The following is a 21,216-nucleotide window of genomic DNA, read 5'->3' on the forward strand; positions in this document are numbered from 1 at the left end:
AAAGCACTGCAATTCTGATGCAGGACCTGGTGGTGGATTCAAATGCTTTCCTGTGCAAATATTCCCTCTAAATAAAAAATGTGCTGTCAGGGAGAAAGGTTCCGCTCCAGTCCACTTTCTGAGCACAGGAAGGTTTTGAACAAGGGAGCATTTAACCATATGATTTCCCCTCTACCTAGTGTATGAAAATATAGTCCATTCTACCACCTCAACGGACTTTGACACCTAATTACCACCGCCTAACCTCACCTCATACATACAGACCAGGCCTCAGATGATGGAGGTGATAGGACAAGTCCCATTATTTGTTGACACGTCCCATCGCGGCAACTACTAAACTTTCCATAAACTCTTATACATCTGGATTGGCATCTGGATGAGAAAGAGGCGTCATTCCTCAAGGAGCAAAGCTGCCATACGGCAGGCCTCCAGAATTTGTGAACCACATACCTCATCACCTGTGGTCTACTAGCATCTCTCTTTCTCTCACACTGTTTTTAAAATAGTCCCAAGAAGGCTGAAAAGCCAGACAAGTTATCAGGCTTCCATAGTTACAGGGAATAAATGGAGAGAAAGAAGACTCTGCTTTGAAATAGCTGAAAGGAGAAAGAAAATCACCCTGAAGAAGAGTTTTCTAGTTTGAAACAGGTCTAGCCTTTTCAGAAACTCTTGTTCATAATAAGAGACAGCACACTTCATATTCCCTGACTCTCAATATCCTATGTGGAGGGGCCATGTGGGGGCTCACTGAAAGTGGGGTGATTAATGAAGCATAGGACCCTTGCGTTAAGATGAATCTCCAAATCCAAGCACACAGAAACACCGTTTACCTTCCCGCCGGAGTGGTACCTATTTATCTACTTGCACTTTGACGTGCTTTCGAACTGCTAGGTTGGCAGGAGCAGGGACTGAACAATGGGAGCTCACCCCATCACGGGGATTCGAACTGCCGACCTTCTGATCGGCAAGTCCTAGGCTCTGTGGTTTAACCCACAGCGCCACCCACGTCCCTTATATATATCCTTTAGATTGGTCTAAAAAACATTTTTTTATGTACTCAAGTCATTCCTAATTTGTCTCTAACCAAGGTGTGAACTTCTTTGCCTAAAGTAAAAAAATGTCCCATTGTCTCCTGGTGTGTACAGAAACAGAAACTAAATGGGGAAAGAGCTGTGAAATGCAGCGGGGGTTGGGATGAGGGCAAGGGGAGGACAACTTCATCTGGTCCTGTGAACACACCCTCAATGCAAAGTATCATTTGTTCATTTTGTCAAAATGTTGATTCCCAGAAGGGGGCTTATGGATACGTGAAAAGCTCATACAGTCCCTACCCTCAGGCTTGCACTATAAAATACATGACACAAAAGGAAGAAGGGATGAGGAAGGAGGAGGAGGGGGGGGACAACAGATTAATTTTAGAGGCCCCTTTGGGTATACTTCCTCTCGCTTTTGGCACTGGCATGGTGCAGTTCTTGTCTCTGGCTGAGTGTGAGATCAGATGGTGCTGTTCGGTCAGCATACTCAGCTTCCCTCTCTTGGCTCCAGGGGTGTCCCTGAGGAAAAGCTCCGTGCTTCAACGTTCACCCAGAACATGAACAGCTGCCGTGAAAAAATAAGCCGCCAGTTTCGGTGGGGAATCCTTTCCCCAAACAACAAAGGTTAAAACCCCACCGTGGCCCTGTCTGTGATATGAGGTTTCACCTCCCTTCTTCTCCTGCTTCCTCCTTCCCGGATAAAAAAGTTTTTGGGAGCAAGAGCCCCTCTCTTCCTCCTCCTCCTGCCCGCTCTCCACCAAGTCCTTAGAAATCCAGACATATTCATCACCTCTTTACTTGATGAGTTGATGGAGCTCCTTCTATCTAGCACTCTTCTTGTGTTCAGGTACTTCTTGGAAAGAAGCTGTCACTTCCACACAAATGTCAAATACCAGGGATGGTGGGGGGGGGATGTTTGCAATGCTCAAGGAATCTGGTTCATGTCCCTGACCCCCACCCCTTCCCCAGTTGCCCTCCCAGAGATTAAGCCATAGCAGAGGAACTGGCTCCCAACTTCTTACTCAGATTGCTCAAGCACCTGCCCTCCCTGCAACCCCCCGGCCCTAAAAAAAAACTATTATTATTATTATTATTATTATTATTATTATTATTATTATCCCATCCATGGCACAAAGCCTTGGCATTACATCTCACCTCACAACACACTGTGTGATCCTAAGAAGCTGGGTGCCCATGGCCAACAAAACTGTGCCTTGTTCCATTTCTTGAGGACTGGCATCTTGATTAGGCAAAATGGCATGTGATGGATGCACACATATACAAAGATCTTTGGCCCGAGGAGGGGCCTCAAAATTATTATTCAAATGTTAATCATTTATTTTTAGTTTTCTGTTTGTTTCCAGCTTTTAATATCTCATTTGAGTTTTCAGTAACCACCAACACCTTAGCTACTATTTTTATCCAGCTTCAGACAGCTTGCTATCAATCCAACAAGAGGTGATAATCTTACCGCATGGAGCCAGCTTTCTTGGGTTGGAGGCTTATGCCCTTAGGACATGAACCAATAAAAACAATTTGTACATAACGTCTGTTGAAACACCACAGCAAGACAGCTTCAGGCAACCCATGATCACTGATTAATATGGTTGCTCGAATGGATGCGCTGGCTGGGCAGGGAGGCAGATAGGTCAATATAGCCTCACAAGGAAGGAGACAGTGGAGAAAGTTCCAGAATAAAATAACCTCAACTTGAAATCTGGACAGCTATTGCCAGTCACTGTAGACAATGCTGAGGCTTCATCCAGACTTCCTTTTGTGCTGTTTTTCCATACCCTCCAACATTTCTCCAATGAAAATAGGGACATCCTATATAATAATAATAATAATAATAATAATAATAATAATAATAATACCACCTCACCCATCTGACTGAGTTGCCCCAGCCACTCTGGGAGGCTTCCAACATATATAAAAACATAATAAAACATCAAACATCAAACACTGAACTGCCTTCAGATGGCTTGGCGGTCAGCTAACTCCTTATCCTCCAACATTTATTTGATGAAAATAGGGATGTCCTAAAGAAAAGCAGGACATTCCAGGATCAAATCAGAAACCAGGACAGCTTCTCTAAATCTCGGACTGCCCCTGGGAAATCAGGACACTTGGAAGGTCTCTGTTTCTAGACACAGGTCCACATTGTGTCATACTGCTTTCAATGGCTGTGGCTTTCCGCAATGAATCTTGGGAAGTGTAGTTCGCTAAGGGTGCTGTGAGCTGTTAGGAGATTCCCCCCCCCCCCATTGCCCTCACAGAGCTACAATTCCCAGAGTTCCCTGGGAAGAGGAATTTACAATTTAAGAATGCTGGAATGACCACTGTGAGGGGAATAGGGGTCTCCTCACACCTGTCAGCAGTCAGCACTTATAACAAACTACAGCGCCCATGATTCGTTGGGGAAAGCCATGACTGTTTAAAGTAGTAGAAATATTTAAATATTTTGTGCAGATGAGGCCATAGTCTCTCTCCGTTACATTAAAAACATAAGAAGTCACTTGCCACAGGGATTATGACAACCTCCACAATAAAGGGCTGTTTGTGTTGTTTTAAACAGTATTATATATTGGTGGAAGACCTGTGGTTACTAGCTACAATGGCCAGAGACACAGCAACCATGCTTAGAGGCCACACACCTCAAGTAACAGATACTGTAGATAAATGACAGGACGTAGAATATCTGATTGGTCATGGTCAGAAACTGCATCCCGAGGTAGACGGGCTATTGCTCTGATACAGAAAATAAAAAGAATGTTTCAAAACACGTATACACGTTTTTATACGCGTACAGGCATAAGCATGTTTGAGTAATTATGTAACATTTAATTCTGCGCAAATGAAGAAGACGCGGCAAGCAGATTGATCTAATAGCATATATGGGAGCGAGGGCAACCCAGTACTCTGTGTGTCTTCATTATAGACGACAAGTGACAGAAATAAACCCTAAATCTGCTAGAGGCAGGAGGGGGAGGCTAGGGTGAGATCTCTTGCAAGGAACAGGCGAACATTTGAGTGACACATGGGTCTGTGGACACCCGGCCTCCTCTCCCCTACTCTCCCCCCCACCCCGCCAAGCCAAGCCAACCACCCTCCTGGCTTCTCCCTCTCAAGTCAGCAAAAAATACCTTCTCTCCGCAGAAGGCCATATGTGAGTTGGTGGCTGAGGTGATGTCAGCACCAGTCACCCAATGGGGGCCCACTGACAATGTCCGGGGATCTGGGCCCCGGTCTGCCTCATAAGGACGTGTGCCAGCCTCCGAGCTCGGTGAAGGCTTCTGTGCGAGGACGGGTCGTGTGGGCTTTCCCTCCATCGTTGGATACCGTGTGCCAAGGACCATGGTCTGTTGAGAAGGAGAAGGAACTCACAAGGGGGCACGAGTGACCGCATAAGTCAGGGGGGTCGAAGAAGCAGGCCGAGCCGACAGGAAGAGAGGAGCACCTTTTCACACAGCAACGGGGCAGCTGTGGTTGGGCAACGATGGAAAACGCCCACGCCAAAACAGGGGAGGAGTGCTTGGCTTACTTTGGAGTGAATGAGCATTCAGGCCTCTCTCCCGAGCAGGTGAAGAAGCACCTGGAGAAATACGGATACAATGGTGAGTGGCTGCCTGAGTTATAGGACCATGTTGGTACCCACACGTCAAGGTGCCAGGATGCAGAGAAGGGCAGAGGGAGGGAGGGAGGGAAATGCATGGAAGGAAGGAAGGATGGAAGGATGCAGCTGAAAGGATGGCCACCTAAATACGGATATGAGAACCAAAGGAAAGCCAAGGATGATCAGGCAAGAGATGGAGAGGTGGATGGATGCAGAGCCATGGCTTCTAGACAAAAAGGGCGGATGCACACACACAGAGGAGGTGGAATGGTGGAGTTTCAGTACATGCCAAAGAAGAATTGTTACATAGGCATAGGAAGGGAAGGAAGAGCCCGATTAAGTAGGCAATGGAAGGTGAACAGGGATGGAGGTAAAAGCAAAGGAGAAGAGCAGTGAAGATTATTAGGATGGGGGGAGGTAGCCAGGCTGGGGACAGGGCAGCTGCTGCTTTGCTAAGAATAACCCAGTAATTCCCTTTGGTATGAAACAGATATTAAAATTGCTGATGGGCAACTTGTAGGAGCAGCCGGGAGGTTGCCTTGGGGGGCGGGGGGTTGATATTCCACAGCCGCTAAGGGACAGGCTGGCTGGATGCAGGGTAACTGGGGAGGGGGTGATGTCCTTGGGGAACATGAGTTTAGCAGTTAAGTGAAATGGTAGTGGTTTATTGGGAAGGGTGTCAATATGAAGAGGGGAGGCTTTTTTGTTTGTTTTTGCAGAGGGTAGTAGTATCCTGCTGAAGATGCAGACAGTTAAGCAACAAGGACAATATATTCCTCCCTGTTTCCCCATGCATGATATCCACTAGCATCCAAGTCTTAACTTTTAGGGAAGGGAATTGAGGGGGGGGGTTTACAGGACACAAGTACATGGCACAGATATGATAAGGTGGGGTTGCTGTGAGTGTGTACCTATTCCACTATGTTGTGTTATGCACATGAGTATGCAACTGGCTGCAACTCCTTGTGGAGTCCTCTAACAAGGGGCACCTCACACCCAACTTAATTCTGCGGCAGCAGCTCTGGCCCAATGGCTTCTTTCAAAACTATAGCCCATAACCTTAATTTTGGTAGAAGGCCCCTTTGCTGTCTGTAGCTGAGACCCATGTCCACCTCACAATTAACCTGTGTCTGCCTCACAATCAGTTCTATAATCCTAAGCATGACCCCATGGCTTGTTTCTAACTGTTCAGTTCTGATCTGCGATATTAACCTTCAACTCCATGTGAGAAGCCAGCCTCATTAACTTAACCACAGAGCCTTTCTTCTCTGTCTCCACCTTTGCCTGACAATCCAGTCCACAAAGTCATAATAAAACACAACCCTAACCTGCTTCTCTCTCTCTCTCTCTCTCTCTCTCTCTCTCTCTCTCTCTCTTTCTTTCTTTCTCTCTCTCTCTACACCACAGAACTCCCAGCTGAAGAAGGTGAGTCCCTAATACTGGTGTGGAAAGGTGTTGGGAAGTGTTAGGACATAGGAAGCCCCACTGTACCCTGATCTTACCTGGCTCAAATTCTCTCTGCTGACTTTGTAAAGCAGCAATTACGGCTGCCAGGTCTCTATTTTTGGCTTTAAGTTTTAAACCTTTAGCTATCTTTCCGGTTTTCCAAAGCAAGGACTAAAATGTCAAGATGGGGAACTATAATCAATGGGGCTTTTTTTTTTTTTTTTGCTTGCCCTGAAAGGTTTTCCCATTCTCTTCAGCTTACCCTTCCCATCAAATTTCAGCCTGAGGCACCAAGCACAAAAAAGTTCATCCCCTAAACAGCTACTAGGCCTCACCCGTAGCCCACCAGGCTCCACTGACAATCTCCCAGGCTCCATTCACAGGCTTCTTCTTGCCCAAGCCTATGGCACCTGGCTATCCTACCAGACAGACCATACACTTGCCTTAAGAAAAGAGGGTTGGGTATACACCAGCCTTTGAGGTGTTGCTGAGCCAGCAATGGGTGTTGTGGGGCTACGTACAAGAAAAGAGATGATTTCTTCCTTTCACTTATGGGAAAGGGGGTGAACATTGCTCTGGAGGGAGAAAAATCAACTTGGAGGAGGCAATCTGGAGAGAAACAGCAGAGATGTTAAGCACCAACCATCACTTCTTAGCCCCAAGTTCCCTTCCTGAAGTGGCTTGTTCTCTGTCAGGCTTTTGTTAATGCATAGTTAGACCCTCAGGGAGTATCCATATTTCCTCTTATCTGCTCAATTAGAACAAATGGCAATTCAGTATTTTCTGGATTGATATTTACTCTGATTTAGCGCTAAAGAGTGGCTTTTCCCTTGGAATGGAGTGGGGCAAGGGGAAAACTGATTGGACCTGTGCTTTCTAGGCATGGCACAAGTGGAAATGTGGATGAGCTCTCAGGAAAAGAGCACCTGGGGGGGGGGGGCTTATAACTCACCTAGACCTCCCTTACTAGGTTTTGCTCGAAACCTATCATAGAGAATCCATCTTTCATGGCAAATGTACGTCATTTCAGGTGCCCTCCCCAATCCCTTTCTAGCTAACTGCCCTCAGAAACTGGAATTTTTGTGCCCTCTGATCCTTTAACACCTCCCTTTCTTGCTTGCCAGGCAAAACCATTTGGGAGCTGGTGGTGGAACAATTTGAAGACTTGCTTGTCAGAATCCTACTACTCGCAGCTTGCATCTCCTTTGTAAGTGACTGTGGCCTTGTGGGTGAAGAAATTTGGCTTACTCATAGAAGGGCCTTTGAAATACAGCCAGCATTGGGAAGGAGAGGCGAGTGGTTTGGGGGCACATGGAGGGAAACAGTCGAAAGGAGACACATCCTAGCAAGAGATGAACCAGTTTCCTTTAGAGTCAATGGCTGATGTGTACCAATGCCTGTAGTTGGTGTGCTGAGAAGCTTTGCTGCCATATTGATACGCTGCATCATCAATCACTGGAAGCATTCACTGGGACCTAATATGACTCAAGGCTCAGTTTTGGAACATATTCTATGGTATGGCACACGGTATGCATGAAGTAATGTTAAAGAAACATCTGAACATCTGGAGAGTTTAGCTTTCCTCACCACTATTTAAATGTAAAGTGTTTCCAGATGTACACATCCAAGTCAGGGCATTGTAGGGTCCCGTTCCCCCCCCCCCAGCTTAAGCCAAACTGCCCTCTCTGACTGCACAATGCTTTAGACAGGTTGCATTGTGCACTGGTTCAAAAGACTGTCTTCCCTTCATGCTTAGGGGTTAGAGATATACTAGTTTCCATTCAATCAGGGCTGTGCATGGGTAGCTTCTGCTATGAATCCGTAGAACCAATTTTCCCTGAACTCATCCCAAGAGAGTAGATTGTAGAGAAGGTTGTCTAGGCGAAAATGTAGTGATTGTGCTTTTACAGCAGGGTAAATTATATCAAATTATATACCGTACTTCTGTATCCACCCAAATTAGTAAATAAACTGAACCTGGCAATAGGGCATGGGGATAACTTGGCTTTTAGGCTCCTGTATGTAGAAAATGAGTTCCCTCACATTAATGGGGGAGCTCGCCAACCAGCTCCAAAACCTCTTTGCCAACTGCCCTGCTTCCACTCCCACCATAACTACAAAATGGAAGCGAAAGAAATGGACGCTTCCCTCCCCTCATCTTGCCTCTCCACAACTTGCCTCGCTGCCCGGTTCCTTGACACTTGAGATGCAGCCACCTTGGGCCGTGATACTAATTTCTGGAAGAGCACATGGCCTGGCTCAGCACCAAGAGGTCGCTGTAAAGGTCACCGTTAACGGCCTAGTTCTCAGGTAGCCTGAGCCCCTTCACCTCACTGCTCCTCAGAAAAGCTAGGATACCTGGCATCTTCTTGACCAAGGAGAAGAAGGCATTTGTGACCAGGCTTGCTATGATCCAGCAACTGATAATTCTCTCATTCCCTCTCTCATGCAAATCACCAATTAGTGTGCTGTATTACAGGGATTCTGGAGAGAGACAACAGTATCTTGTATAGACTCTGGTGAACCTATAGAAGCTACAGTCTCCCAAGTGTTGCTGGACTCCAGCTGCCATCAGACCTGGCCAGCCAACATGGCCAAAGAATCTTTGCTATGCTTGTACATGGCAAGCTGGAGAGAGAACAAGTTGTGATATTTTCCTATCTCTTAGGCTTATCCACACTTCCTCATCCCTCTGCTTCCCCCCACCCCCGGGGAAATCATAGCAAACGGCAAAATGAACTTGACATTTGATTCTCTGATTTAGCACTAGATAGCAGGTTTTTCCTGGGAAAGGAGCGGAACAAGGGACGAAAACACTTGGACCGCCTGGGTCAAGCAGAAAACTGCCTGGACCTGTGCTTTCTAGACACGGGACAAGCAGAAGTGTGTATGAGCCCTTACATACTCACCCCTCTTTCAGATGAAGGATCCCAGGTCTAGTCTTTATTTCCTTTTCTGCAGCTTGACTTTAAGTTTTTACCCTCTGGAAACTTAATTAAGCATTAAGCACGCAAGCCAACCTAGGAACATTTGGATTCTTGGCAATTTGCATTTCAGACAACGTGGTTTCCAATACTGTGGTTATTTCAAGAATAAACATAGTAAAAGGTGGGCTCCTTTTGTATTGCAAATATTTGGAACTGGAAACAAACAGAAAAAAGTAACCTGTTGTTTACGGAGCAAGTTTGTTTTCTGCTACTCCAGAGGGCAGGACCCGAACCAATGCATTCAGATGACAAGAAACGAGATTCTGGCTAAACCAAGGGGTTGGATTAGATGACCCTGGGAATCCCTTCCAGCACTACATTTCTGCGATTTCATTTATTCTTTGGTAATCTTAAATATGGAGATTCCAAAACTGGCTGGGAGATTTTAACTCAATTTACAATAGCATGCTGATTGAATATTGCCCCTCTGGCAACTGTTGTCTCCATGGTGTATCCAGGACACAAGAGGAGCAGATGGGTTGCATCCCACACTACCCTTGCAAGTGTGCAAACCCTAATACCCATGTTGTGTTTACGTAACAAACACACACGGAGAGAGAAAGAGAGCAGCTCCTTCCAGCAGGGGGCGGCATAGACCTGGGTCAGACTGGAACATTTCATTTGCACTTGGGAAACGTGTTTTCTTCACATCTTGAAGCTGTGCATACAGTTGCACACTTGCAGCTGCCCACACAATTACACAACATCCATAGGCTTGCACACACACACACACACACACACACACACAGACAAGCAGGAGCCCTTTGCACCGGAGTTCTCGGGTTTCATGGGATCAACTTACACGCTTCATCTTGTACACATGCAAAGTGCAGGCAGGGTTCAGCTGTCTCAAGATTCCAAATGTCAAGAGGAATCAAAAGGCAAATGCGATCCCAGAAGGATAAGGGAGGGGAGGGCGAAGGATGAGCCAGGATTCCTAACCGTGGATGAGTGAGAGCTATGCCTGCGCAAGATGGAGGCTGAAGGTCCCGCTCCCCCAGTTCTAAGCATGTGCCTCTCTTTTTTTGGCAGGTGCTGGCCTGGTTTGAGGAAGGCGAGGAGACTGTCACAGCTTTCGTGGAACCATTTGTCATCTTGCTGATCCTGATCGCCAACGCCATTGTTGGAGTATGGCAGGTAAACAAACCAACAACCATGCAAAATCAGCATTTGCATAGTGCCTCAAAGGGCTTCACACACATAATTACCAGTGGCTCGGTCAGTATTGTTTTCACTGTACTGTACTGAAAGAGTGGGCTGAGGCCACAGCTCCCAGCTTCCCTGGCCTTTCACCGTGCCGACTAGGGCTGATGGGAGACCCAACAACATCTATGGAGAGCCACAGCTTCCCCTGCTGTACTGCAAAGCCTAAGGAGAGAATGGGAAAGCTACAAGCCGGAAGTGGGGCAAAGGACCCACAAGGACTTAGGAAGCAGGATAAAGCAACACAATTTTTTAAAATTATTATTACCCACCAAAGCAGCCCAAACTGCTGTGTTTCTGCTTCTTTTATTGCTTTTTGGGTAGCCCAGTCATTTGGTGTGTGGTTGTGAGTGTCAAAGCATTGCCTCCAGAGAGGATATTAACTATGGCTGTTGTGTCTCTTCTACTTTCAGGAGAGGAATGCTGAGAATGCCATTGAGGCTCTAAAAGAGTATGAGCCTGAGATGGGCAAGGTGTATCGGTCTGACAGGAAGTCTGTACAGAGAATAAAGGCCAGGGAGATGGTTCCTGGTGACATCGCAGAGGTGGCAGGTAAGTCCCGGACCGAGGCAAGGAATGAAAGTGATTGCTTCAGGGTGAAGCAGACTAGACATAGAGTAAAGAGATTTTGGGACAGCATGGGTATCTTTCACAGCCTTTAAGGTCACACCCATACCATATATTTGAAGCACATTTCCAAAGAATTCTGGGAAATGTAATTAACCGCCACCACAGAGCTATAATCCCCAGTGCTCTTAACAAACTGTAGTTCCCAGGATTCTTTGTCGGGAAGACATATGCTTTAAATGTATGCTGCGAGTGTCACTTAAATCTCTCAGTCACAGTGGTCCGTACAGCACAAGCTCTCCAACTTAAAAGACAAACTTCGTTGGGGTGGGATTAAAAATGGCCGCATTCACAAAAAGAGGTCAAAACAGCCTTAGCTGTTCCTGTAAAGGACATCTAGGAGAGCACACCTTGCTTCTCTATGCTTCATACCCTCTTTATGGACTGGAGTATTTTCCCCACAAGTAGGCTCATGGGTAATGAAGTCAGAGGGGGACATCCCAGCTTCCTAGAGTGGATGTAGTCTTCTCTATGGTGGCCAAAGGCACCTGGGGAAGGAGATGGCATGAGCTCTTCTCTGTAAGCACCCACATGATCAAACAGTTCTGGATTAGGGAAGGCAATCCTTTGTAAAGAGAAGTCTCAGTGCCCCCACATCTCCACTGCTAGACTTAAAAGTTACAAATGGTTTATTAAACTGAAGCGACGGTTGGTGTGAATGTTGTATGTACACGTCATACAGTTTGGACTCTCTGTATCAGCCAGAATAGTGATGGATTTAGAAAGTGACAATTAGATTAAACTTTTGGGTGTGATGTTTAGCCTTGGGCAGAGGGTAACTTTCTTCTAATAGGTGCAGGATCACTTTAGGTAGCGTGGCAAGAAATGACTTCCTGCAGCTGAAATAAGTGAAGGTGAAGAGGCTTCAGCCCCAGGAGAGAAAATTAAAGCGAGATGTCAGGATTGGGCATGTGCCTAGGGAAGGTATCAAGGGTCAGACACCCTCTCCCTAGTTTTGGGTTTATAAAATCAATTGGGTAAATGTCAACAAGGCCTGGATTAGGGCAAATCATAGACACAAGTTCTGAGTTTCAAGATGTGAAGTTTCTTTTTTCAGTGTCCATATTTGGATTCTTATAGTTGGAAAATTCTCCTGTGCCATTTTGAGTTCTTCCTGTCATAGTCTGTTGCAGCAAACATCAGGCGGTCTTTCATAATGACCACTTGCAAGCACTGGTTTCTCCTTCTGTTCCCTTCCTATTTCCATATTTTGGGTGGGGGCTACTTCTATCAATCTCCCACTTCAGTGATCTCTTGTACCAGGAAGAAAATCCCCAACCCAGTGTCTCCTCACCCCAGTTGTGTGGTGCTGGTTTGGAGTGGCCATTACCCAGAATCCAAAGGGGAGTGTTGCCCGTTCCCTGTGGGGTCGGATAATGCCCTCCTCCAACCCCGAGCCCTCAGGGAGCACTGGAGATGCTGCTTCAGCAAAGTCTTTGTGGCTCACCCTCACCCCTCACCCCACCTGCCACTCGCCCCATCATGCCTATCCCTCCATCATGTAGCTTGTTTACTCCTTGGGCTTGGCCTGTCTTGACCCTGGAGTGGAGGCAGAGGGGATGTTTTGGGAACAGACAGTCCCCACAGTGGGTGCAGCCTGGAGGTGGAGCAGTGAAAACAGAGACCTGAGGAATCCCCTTCAGCTGCACTTACTGGGCAACAGCTGTCCCCAAAGCTGGGCCAGCCGCCAAGCTGTCCCCTCCCTTTGGTCCGCATTAATTTAATTCAAAGATCATTTACTCACACAGGGCCAGTTGCACAACTGTCTCCAAAATATAAAGGGCACCCACACACAAACACACTTGCTGTACACTTGCTGTAATCCTTCACTGGGTGGTTGGGACAGGCTCCCCCAGAATTTGCCCCCCGCCTTGCCTTGCGTTGTATGTGTGATATGCTTCTTGAAGCCCTGTCCCCCCAGGTTTGTGCTGCCTCTTTCTCTATCTACCCACAGTAGGGGAGGGTGGCCATTAGTCTTTCTTTACAGAGGATGATCTTCTGTTTGAAGAAGTCTTCTGTTTAGAGAACCTTGGAAGTTGCCCATCCACAGTTAGTACACCTGGATAGCAGGCTGAGCCGGAACACAGGTCATTTGGTCATAGACTCCCCTGCTATGGAGAGTTGTGTTGTATATCTGTTTAAATTATAGCAGTGTGAAGTGTTTCGTCTAGCAGTGTGAAGTGTTTCGTCTAGACACAAATTAGCATATGCAAATATTGTGCAGCAGTGGCCACTTTTGTCCTTTCTTGTGTGTTTGTGTGTGATGCTTTTTTTGGCAGTATGCAAATGGCCACCCTAAATATGAGGCCTCATTCTTCCTTACTGGGCATTTTTGTGTCTTTTTAAAGGGACGGCTTTGTAAATTTGGGTCCTCTTTGAGGCAATGCGAAGGAGGATAAAGCCCCTCTTAGATATAGATGAAATTATAAGGGTTACATAGATATAAAATAAAACAACAAATATTATTTATATAAACACACACCTAACAAAGCATTTTCCATTGAAACCAGAAGTCATTCAAAATAAATTCTGAAAAGTTCTGACAAATGCTTCCTTCTGTTTGGGAAATAGGGGCAGAAGTCTGTCTCTAATACTTCTTAATTTGTCGCCGCCTGTCCTCAATTTATTACTTATTTTATTAAATTTATTTATTAAATGCTTTCCTTCTTACAATTTATCATCAATGCTAAATTGAGAAATACAGCATTAATATGACCACCTTCCCTGTCGTTTATCTATAGTATAGGATTTCTCAGGTAAACTGCTTCTGAACATGGAGGCTCTCTTCTTAGCTATGACTATTTTATCCTCCATGGTTTTACCCCCCCCCTTTTAAAAGCCATGTGATTTGGGCCATGGCAAGATGCAAAGCAAGAGGACGAGGCTCTTGCGTCTTCTTAAGAGTTCCATAGAAGTGGGAATTCCAGCCAGTGCAACGTCTCTCATTCCTTTCACGATACGTTCCCACCTGGCCTAAGTCCCATTCAAGCCCTGCCTTCCTTTGCACCTGGCCACGTCACAATATTTCAGCAGGAAGGAATTCCACAGAGTTAATATTATACTTTGCAAAAGAGAAGCCAGGGGCTGCCTTGTGCTCCAGAGGGATTTAAGGAAGAGATAATTCCGAGAAGGGATCTCTGCACTGCTTTGTGCCAACCTTCGCAAGCTCGCCTGATTTATTTATATGTATATTTTAAACACTGCTGGCTGAGCAGTTTTAGCATCACCTTTGGGGATGCAGAAATCCGTGGTCTCCTGCCACCACCTCTCTCTCCCAGCCTGGCCTGGCCTGAAGTCCTCCTCCTCCTCCCTGTCAGGGCACCCGTGACCTCTCCATCTCCTTGAAGGAGAGAAGGCAATGGGGCAGTGGATGGTGCCCAGCAACCGGCTTCACCTTGTATGGACAGTGGCAGGCAGCTGGTGATGCCTGGGGAATGTGATGAGGCAGGCAAGGAGGGTGCGAGAGAGACACTTAATGCGCTTGTGGAAAAGCGAGCTGGGGTGCATGGGGACATCTAGGGTTACCGTGCCTTGTCAGGTGGAGGAAGGGGGCAGGCGGAGGGGAAAGCCTCTGCGGGTGCTGCCTCTGGGTATTGCTAGGGCAAAAAGCTCGTCCCCATCTGCTCCGGCCTGCACTCTTTGGTCTTGAGGGCACCTACAATATATCCTCATCGCCACCATCGAACAATTCCCCTAGGGTGGCTTTGGGTCTTGTTTTTCAGAGGTCAGTCCTCCATTTGAAAGCCTGTCAAGTCTGATTTCAGTATAAAGAACCATCAGAACAGGAGAGGCCTGGGCAATCTAGACAGCAAGGAAGCTGAGCATGCAGGCACCCTGGTCATTGGGAGACAGTCTTCCCCACTTTGTATGCATTTCTATTTAAATGATATTAATGCATCTATACATATAAAGTAGCACACACACATTTTAACTCAATCCGTGTTCTCTTCTGCTCTTTTGCCCTATTTTTGGGAGGCAGTGGCCACCCTCAAGTCTCCCCAAACCAGGCATTTATGAGGGTACCCCCTTCCTACAATATTCCCCTGTTTAGGCTGCGATAAACCCATTTTACTAGGCCATACTGCCAAGCAAACATGGTTTGGAATGCTCTGTTAGGCTCCTTGGCTGTGTATGCATCATGCATTTAAAGTGCATTCGCCCCCCCCCCACTCCAAAAATAATCCTGGGAAATGTAGTTTGTTAAGGGTGCTCTGCTAGGGGTAAACTATAGTCCCCAAGATTCTTTGCAAGGAGGGTGTGCTTTAAGTGTGCTTTGAATGTGCAGTATGTATGCAGCCCTTATGCAGTATAACCGAGTGCCAGGTAACTTGACAGGAGATCATATAAACCACTTTAGAATGGCATATGGTTATATGTTACCTCATAAATAACTTGGTCATGGGAGAACTTGGAGGGGGCCAGGGAGAAGGGGAGGGAGAGAGATGTTTGGGATAGGGACGCAGCCTTGTCCATGTGGTAGAGGTGGCAAGTGATTTGTTTTAATCTGAGGCACAGAGAAGAGGCAAATGCTCAGTGGGTGTGATGAACATAGGAAGAACTCTTCATTGTGGCTCATCTAGATTACAGGATCAGAATACAGCACAGCCAAATAATGTATTTCAGTGTACTGGTTTTGAGTAGACATATTATTTTTTCCTCTTCCTCTTCCTCTTCTTCTTCTTCTTCTTCTTCTTCTTCATGGATACCGTAAATGGGCTCTGATTCTAACCAGTTCACTGGAATCGACTGCATTTGCTTTTGCCACTTGCGTTGTTGTTCAAAGACAGGTTTCCTAGAGAACTTCAAAAGTCAGGGTTGGCCAGAGCAGCCTTCTCTGACCTAGTGCCTTCCAGATGTCTTGAACCCAAACTCCTTTCAACCCCAGCCAGCCGTGATGCCTGGCACTGATGGGAGTTATAGCCCAAAATGTCTAGAAGACATCAGTTTGGCGAAGGCTGAGTTAGAGTGCTAGGCAAGGACTCAGCCATGGAGCTCCCTGGGTGTCCTTGCACTGGTCAACATCTCTCTGTCCAAGCAACTTCACAGGGTTGCTATGGGGGTAAAATGATTGAGGGGAGAACCAATTATGCTTCTCTGCGCTTCTTGGGGGAATGGCAGGGTAAATATGTAATGATAAACTGCATGTAATACTAAATTAGTTAATGCAGGGAAAGCGTGGGTGGTTCCCCAGCCAGCATAACCAATGGTCAGGGATGATGGGAATTGTAGTCCAACAATAACTGGAGGCCACCATGTTGGCTACCCTCTGAGTTACAGGTAATGCGTGGAACAATCCAAAATCAATATGAAGACATGCCAGGGTGTGTGTGTGTAAAATAAAATGTCATGCAAAAATGAACCCTGTTGCCTTAACCTAAATAAATGCAAACTGCACCAGATTTTGTTTATGTAAACTGTGGACTTTGAAAAGTGGAAGTTTACACTCGAATTTGCGCAAACATTTCCAAAAATATTTTGTAGATTAAAAAATTGTAGCTTGGAAGGGTTTGTAGCACTTCGAAAGTTCCTTATGTCCTGCCATCTCCTCTGGTTTTTGTGTGAACTAGGCCTGACTTTAACTGCAGACGGACTATGGTTTTTAAGAGAGCCGGAACTAGCAGAGGATTCACTTTCCAAGGGTTTACACAAGGGGAAATATTGGATTGTTTTTGTTTATATTATATGTTTTCTGTTTTTTTATATTGTGATTTTATGCTGTGAACTGCCCTGAGATCTACATATAAATGGTGTTATACAAATAAATAAATAAATAAATAAATAAATAAATAATGATAATACACAGATATTTGCCTATCTGTGTTAAATCTATTGAAAACAGCTGTTACAGGTTTTTGAAACAATAGAAAACCCATTTACTGGAGTTAAAACTGGGAGGAGTACAGTGAACAGGAATCAATTTATTTCGGTCCTTGACCAGAGTGCAAACATATACAACAACAGAGAGCATACAGATATAAATAGACTAAAATTAAGCTGATACACGATAAATAATTCAGATATAAAACAGCTAAAATATTTAAGTTAAAACTGCTAATTTAAAACATATTAAGACATTGGCCGTTAGATTCATTTAGAGCTTGTCGCAGGAGTACAGTACCTCCTGAGCAGTGATCCTTCATTGAAACCATTTTCTTTTTTTGTGGGCGGGGGGGACCGTCTCTGTCTAATCCAAGTCTGTTTTCTTTTTGCCCATTTTGGTGACCCTGACTGGCCGTGCCTTCAGTGTCTACTATCCTCTACTGCCCTCCAGTGGCTAGCCACCCCCCTGGTTTTCTGACGTACCCTCATTTTCCTCTCTGCACTCTCTTCACAGGGCTCTTGAGGCCCACCTCTTCTTACCCTTCTCTGGCCCTTCTTCCTGCAGGCATATTTGGCCAGAGATTCATGCAGAGACAGAATGAGCAGCCTCCTCTGTGGGATGCATCATTTGGCCTCCCATTGTTCACTTTATTTCTTGAGACACTCTAGCAGTTTCCTTATGGCACAATATAGTAGTGTGTTCTACCCTCACAGTCTAGGATTTATTTATTTATTTCTTTATGTTAATTTTTTACCCTTGCTTTTTTCCCTTCAGTGAAGATGTTCAGAGCAGCTAACAGCTAAAAAGAAATAAATGAACAATTATCTATCGGTGACTAGAACTCATAAATCTTTTCTTTCTTTCTTTCTTTCTTTCTTTCTTTCTTTCTTTCTTTCTTTCTTTCTTTCTTTCTCCCTCTCTCTCTCTCTCTCTCTCTCTCTCTCTCTCTCTCTCTCTTTCCCTCTCCAGTCGGTGACAAAGTCCCGGCTGATATTCGCATCATTTCCATCAAATCCACCACTCTGCGTGTGGACCAGTCCATTCTGACAGGTATGGTAGATGCTGCTGTCAATGTTCATAATCGTATTATTATTACTGATATTACCATTTCTTTAGCTTTCTCCCTCCCTGCTTTCCTTTTCCTCATGGCCCTGTTTATTTTAATTGTTTACCTTCTGGGCAGAATTTTCTCATGGCTAATTTTACGTCTCACTTGTGTGAAAAGCAACTAATATAATATAAGTTACAGATAGGTAGCCGTGTTGGTCTGCCATAGTCAAAACAAAACAAATTCCTTCCAGTAGCACCTTAAAGACCAACTAAGTCAGTTCTTGGTATGAGCTTTCGTGTGCATGCACACTTCTGAAGATGTGTGCATGCACACGAAAGCTCATACCAAGAACTGACTTAGTTGGTCTTTAAGGTGCTACTGGAAGGAATTTGTTTTGTTTTTAATATAATATAAATATAATATAATGACATATTGTAAAATGCCTTGTTAGGCACTTAAGAAGTAGCGAGAATGTAGTTTAAAATCTCAACAAGCAAGAGAAAACCTGGGAAAATAGACATGTCTTGAAGCTCCTCTCAGTGAGTGGGTCGGTTGGACTACAGAGAAATATTTGCAGGGGGTAGTGAGCTCCATGGAAAGAAAGCAGTGGGTAAGATAAAATTCAGTGGAAAAGGAGTTGAGGAAGGGTTAAGCTCTCCTTCCTGTCTGGCGTTTACCCACTGAAAAGTGCATGTGTGTGTCTTCCCCATGGGACATGTGTTTATGCAATACGTCTTGCCTGTACCCACTTAGTCCACCATGGTCCCTCCTTGACAATTTAACTGTTTCTTGACCCCAACCAGGCGAGTCTGTTTCCGTGATCAAACACACTGACCCCGTCCCAGATCCCCGTGCTGTGAACCAGGACAAGAAGAACATGCTGTTCTCCGTGAGTGTGACTAACAGGGCTGATGACCTAACCGTGCCCACACACAGGTCCCATGTCAATGTTTTGGGGGGACTCATGGGCACCACTGAAATGCATCTCCCCAATAATGTGTCGTGGGGAGTGGGGTGTGGGTGTGATGTGACATCACTGTATTTGCATTTCCCACCCTCTCAAGCAGCAGCCAAATGAAACAGAGCTGGTAAGGCTAATGCAGTGAGATTACATCACACCCTTTTCATCTATAGGTCACTGGAGAAAATCAGAGAGAAGGCAAGAGTAGATGCCTGTGGCTTTCATGTGTCTCCCTAGTAATGGCAGGGTCATAATATCATATCCCCCACTGCCTCAAGCAGCAGCCAGTAAGAAAAAGTGGAAATGTTAATATGATTGCATGCCATGCTCACCCCACCTCCAGTTCCACATTACAGAGGAGACAAGGCACAACCAAAGTGACCTGCAATCTTGCAAGCTGAGTAATTATGCATATTAAGTACCTTTGCATATACTTGCCTATTTTAAATAAATTTATTTTGCTTCTGTTACTCACTGGGAGCAGAAAAAAGGAGTTACACAGTGCACGGGAGATACTTCTGTCTTGGGAGTTACTGTTACGTGACAGGCAGAGAGGTGGCTCTCAAGATGTCTAACAGATATCCCTGCATTTCACCAAAGTGCAGTTCTTGGGAAAAAGCCATGACACCAAATGTGGGATTGAAATGGAGTAGGTTTCCAGAATAGACATGCACTTCACAGTCTTAAAGGACTAGACATCTTATTTAGCCTAGGCCATGGGTAGGCAAACTAAGGCCCGGGGGCCGGATCAGGCCCAATCGCCTTCTAAATCTGGCCCACAAATGGTCCAGGAATCAGCGTGTTTTTACATGAGTAGAATGTGTGCTTTTATTTAAAATGCATCTCTGGGTTATTTGTGGGGCATAGGAATTTGTTCATTCCCCCCCAAAAAATTTAGTCTGGCCCTCCACAAGGTCTGAGGGACAGTGGACTGGCCCCCTGCTGAAAAAGTTTGCTGACCCCTGGCCTAGGCTCTCAGGACGTGGATTCTGCACAGGCAGAATTGCAAAACTGCACAGGTCCCACAGCCTCCTTTAGCACCATTTCCCTCCACTATATCTTTTCTTCCAGCATGTTTGTAGAGTGTCCCTCTCCTTCTTTCCCACTGATCTTTGCTCCCTCCCCACCCCCCACTCCCGCTTCATCCTCCACCTCCCTGCAGGGTACCAACATCGGTGCAGGCAAGGCTGTTGGCATCGTCATCGCCACAGGTGTGAGCACCGAGATTGGCAAGATCCGTGATGAGATGGCGGCCACCGAACAAGAGAAGACTCCCCTGCAGCAGAAGCTGGACGAGTTTGGCGAGCAGCTGTCCAAGGTCATCTCCCTCATCTGCGTGGCTGTCTGGCTCATCAACATTGGGCACTTCAACGACCCCGTCCATGGCGGCTCCTGGATCCGCGGCGCCATCTACTACTTCAAGATCGCTGTGGCCCTCGCTGTGGCTGCCATCCCAGAAGGTCAGCTGAGGCCATTCCAGTTTCCCACATCCACCTGTTGTGGGGCTAAAGAGAGCCAGTCGGTTCCTTCCTTTAAAAATAGCTCTTGCCGTCATCATATTTTGGGGTTTTTATTTTTCTATCTGCAGTTGCTGTTGGTTGGGTGCATTTTGCTTTGCTAACTGTCTTGTATGCTGAACTGTGGACTTGTTATCCAGAAGTTTTACAAAAAAGAGCCAAAGTTAGAGATAAAAGCAAAGGTGTAATATTACAAGCATCGTTTTTTAATTAACCACCTGCACGCTGAACAATATGGTGTGAAAAAGCCATTCTAAAGTTATTTGAAGACACTGCTGATGTACTAGCAGGATGGACAACAAAAAATGGCTACAGCCACCCATCATTCCTTCCTTGCGTGGGCTAAACAGTTTTCAGCTTACCTGCGCCAAAGGATTGTGTGGCATTTCTTCAACAAAACAGAAGTTGAATGAACTTCTGCATTATATCTTGATATAATTTGCAGTCAGACATTTAACATGCATGTCCTCATTTGCAAAAGGATATAGGAGCTGCCTTGTGCTGCTAGTTTATGAATTGCTAGTCCGTGGCTAGGAGCTGGAGAAAAATTCAATTCAGTTTGTGTTTAATGGTGAACCTACCTAGTTCGCACTTCCCAAAGCAAACACAAACACAGACATTCTTCCAAATTCCCACTTCTCTGCAATTTGCAGTGCAGTTCTCCAGTCAAGCAGTATATCACAAAATGAATATACTAGGGTGAAGTGTGCATTACCATGCATGCATTATTAAAAATAACAGGAAAATGCATTATATATCAGCAGCCACAGTGGAAGTGGAGGGGCAGGATGATCGGGCCCTATCCAGATTCAGTGTTACCGCCTGACAGATTTGAGACTCACCCAGATTTAGTGGGTCCAGAGTCAGCTCAGTCCCACTCCTGCTCCACCTTGAGAATGACCCATTTCAGGGCATACATATGCTTCAGCAGCTGACAGGAGACCAGCTGAACCGGC

The 21,216-nt window shown here is 45.7% G+C and overlaps 1 protein-coding gene across 2 annotated transcripts in view; it reads left to right on the top strand.

The window, feature by feature from the left end:
• The first annotated feature begins 4,316 nt into the window (after nucleotides 1-4,316).
• ATP2A1 (ATPase sarcoplasmic/endoplasmic reticulum Ca2+ transporting 1) overlaps nucleotides 4,317-21,216 on the top strand; it is a 31,044-nt gene continuing 14,144 nt past the window's right edge. For both annotated transcript variants that reach the window (XM_081837168.1, XM_081837167.1), the window contains exons 1-8: nucleotides 4,317-4,648; nucleotides 6,055-6,072; nucleotides 7,218-7,300; nucleotides 10,113-10,217; nucleotides 10,697-10,835; nucleotides 17,701-17,781; nucleotides 18,586-18,671; nucleotides 19,906-20,203. In XM_081837168.1, the coding sequence (XP_081693294.1) occupies nucleotides 4,531-4,648; nucleotides 6,055-6,072; nucleotides 7,218-7,300; nucleotides 10,113-10,217; nucleotides 10,697-10,835; nucleotides 17,701-17,781; nucleotides 18,586-18,671; nucleotides 19,906-20,203 (928 nt within the window). In that variant the 5' untranslated portion in view covers nucleotides 4,317-4,530. The remainder of the gene's footprint in view (nucleotides 4,649-6,054; nucleotides 6,073-7,217; nucleotides 7,301-10,112; nucleotides 10,218-10,696; nucleotides 10,836-17,700; nucleotides 17,782-18,585; nucleotides 18,672-19,905; nucleotides 20,204-21,216) is intronic.

Source organism: Podarcis erhardii (assembly GCF_964252035.2).
Source record: "Podarcis erhardii genome assembly, chromosome: 13".
NCBI classification, from domain to species: Eukaryota; Metazoa; Chordata; class Lepidosauria; order Squamata; family Lacertidae; genus Podarcis; species Podarcis erhardii.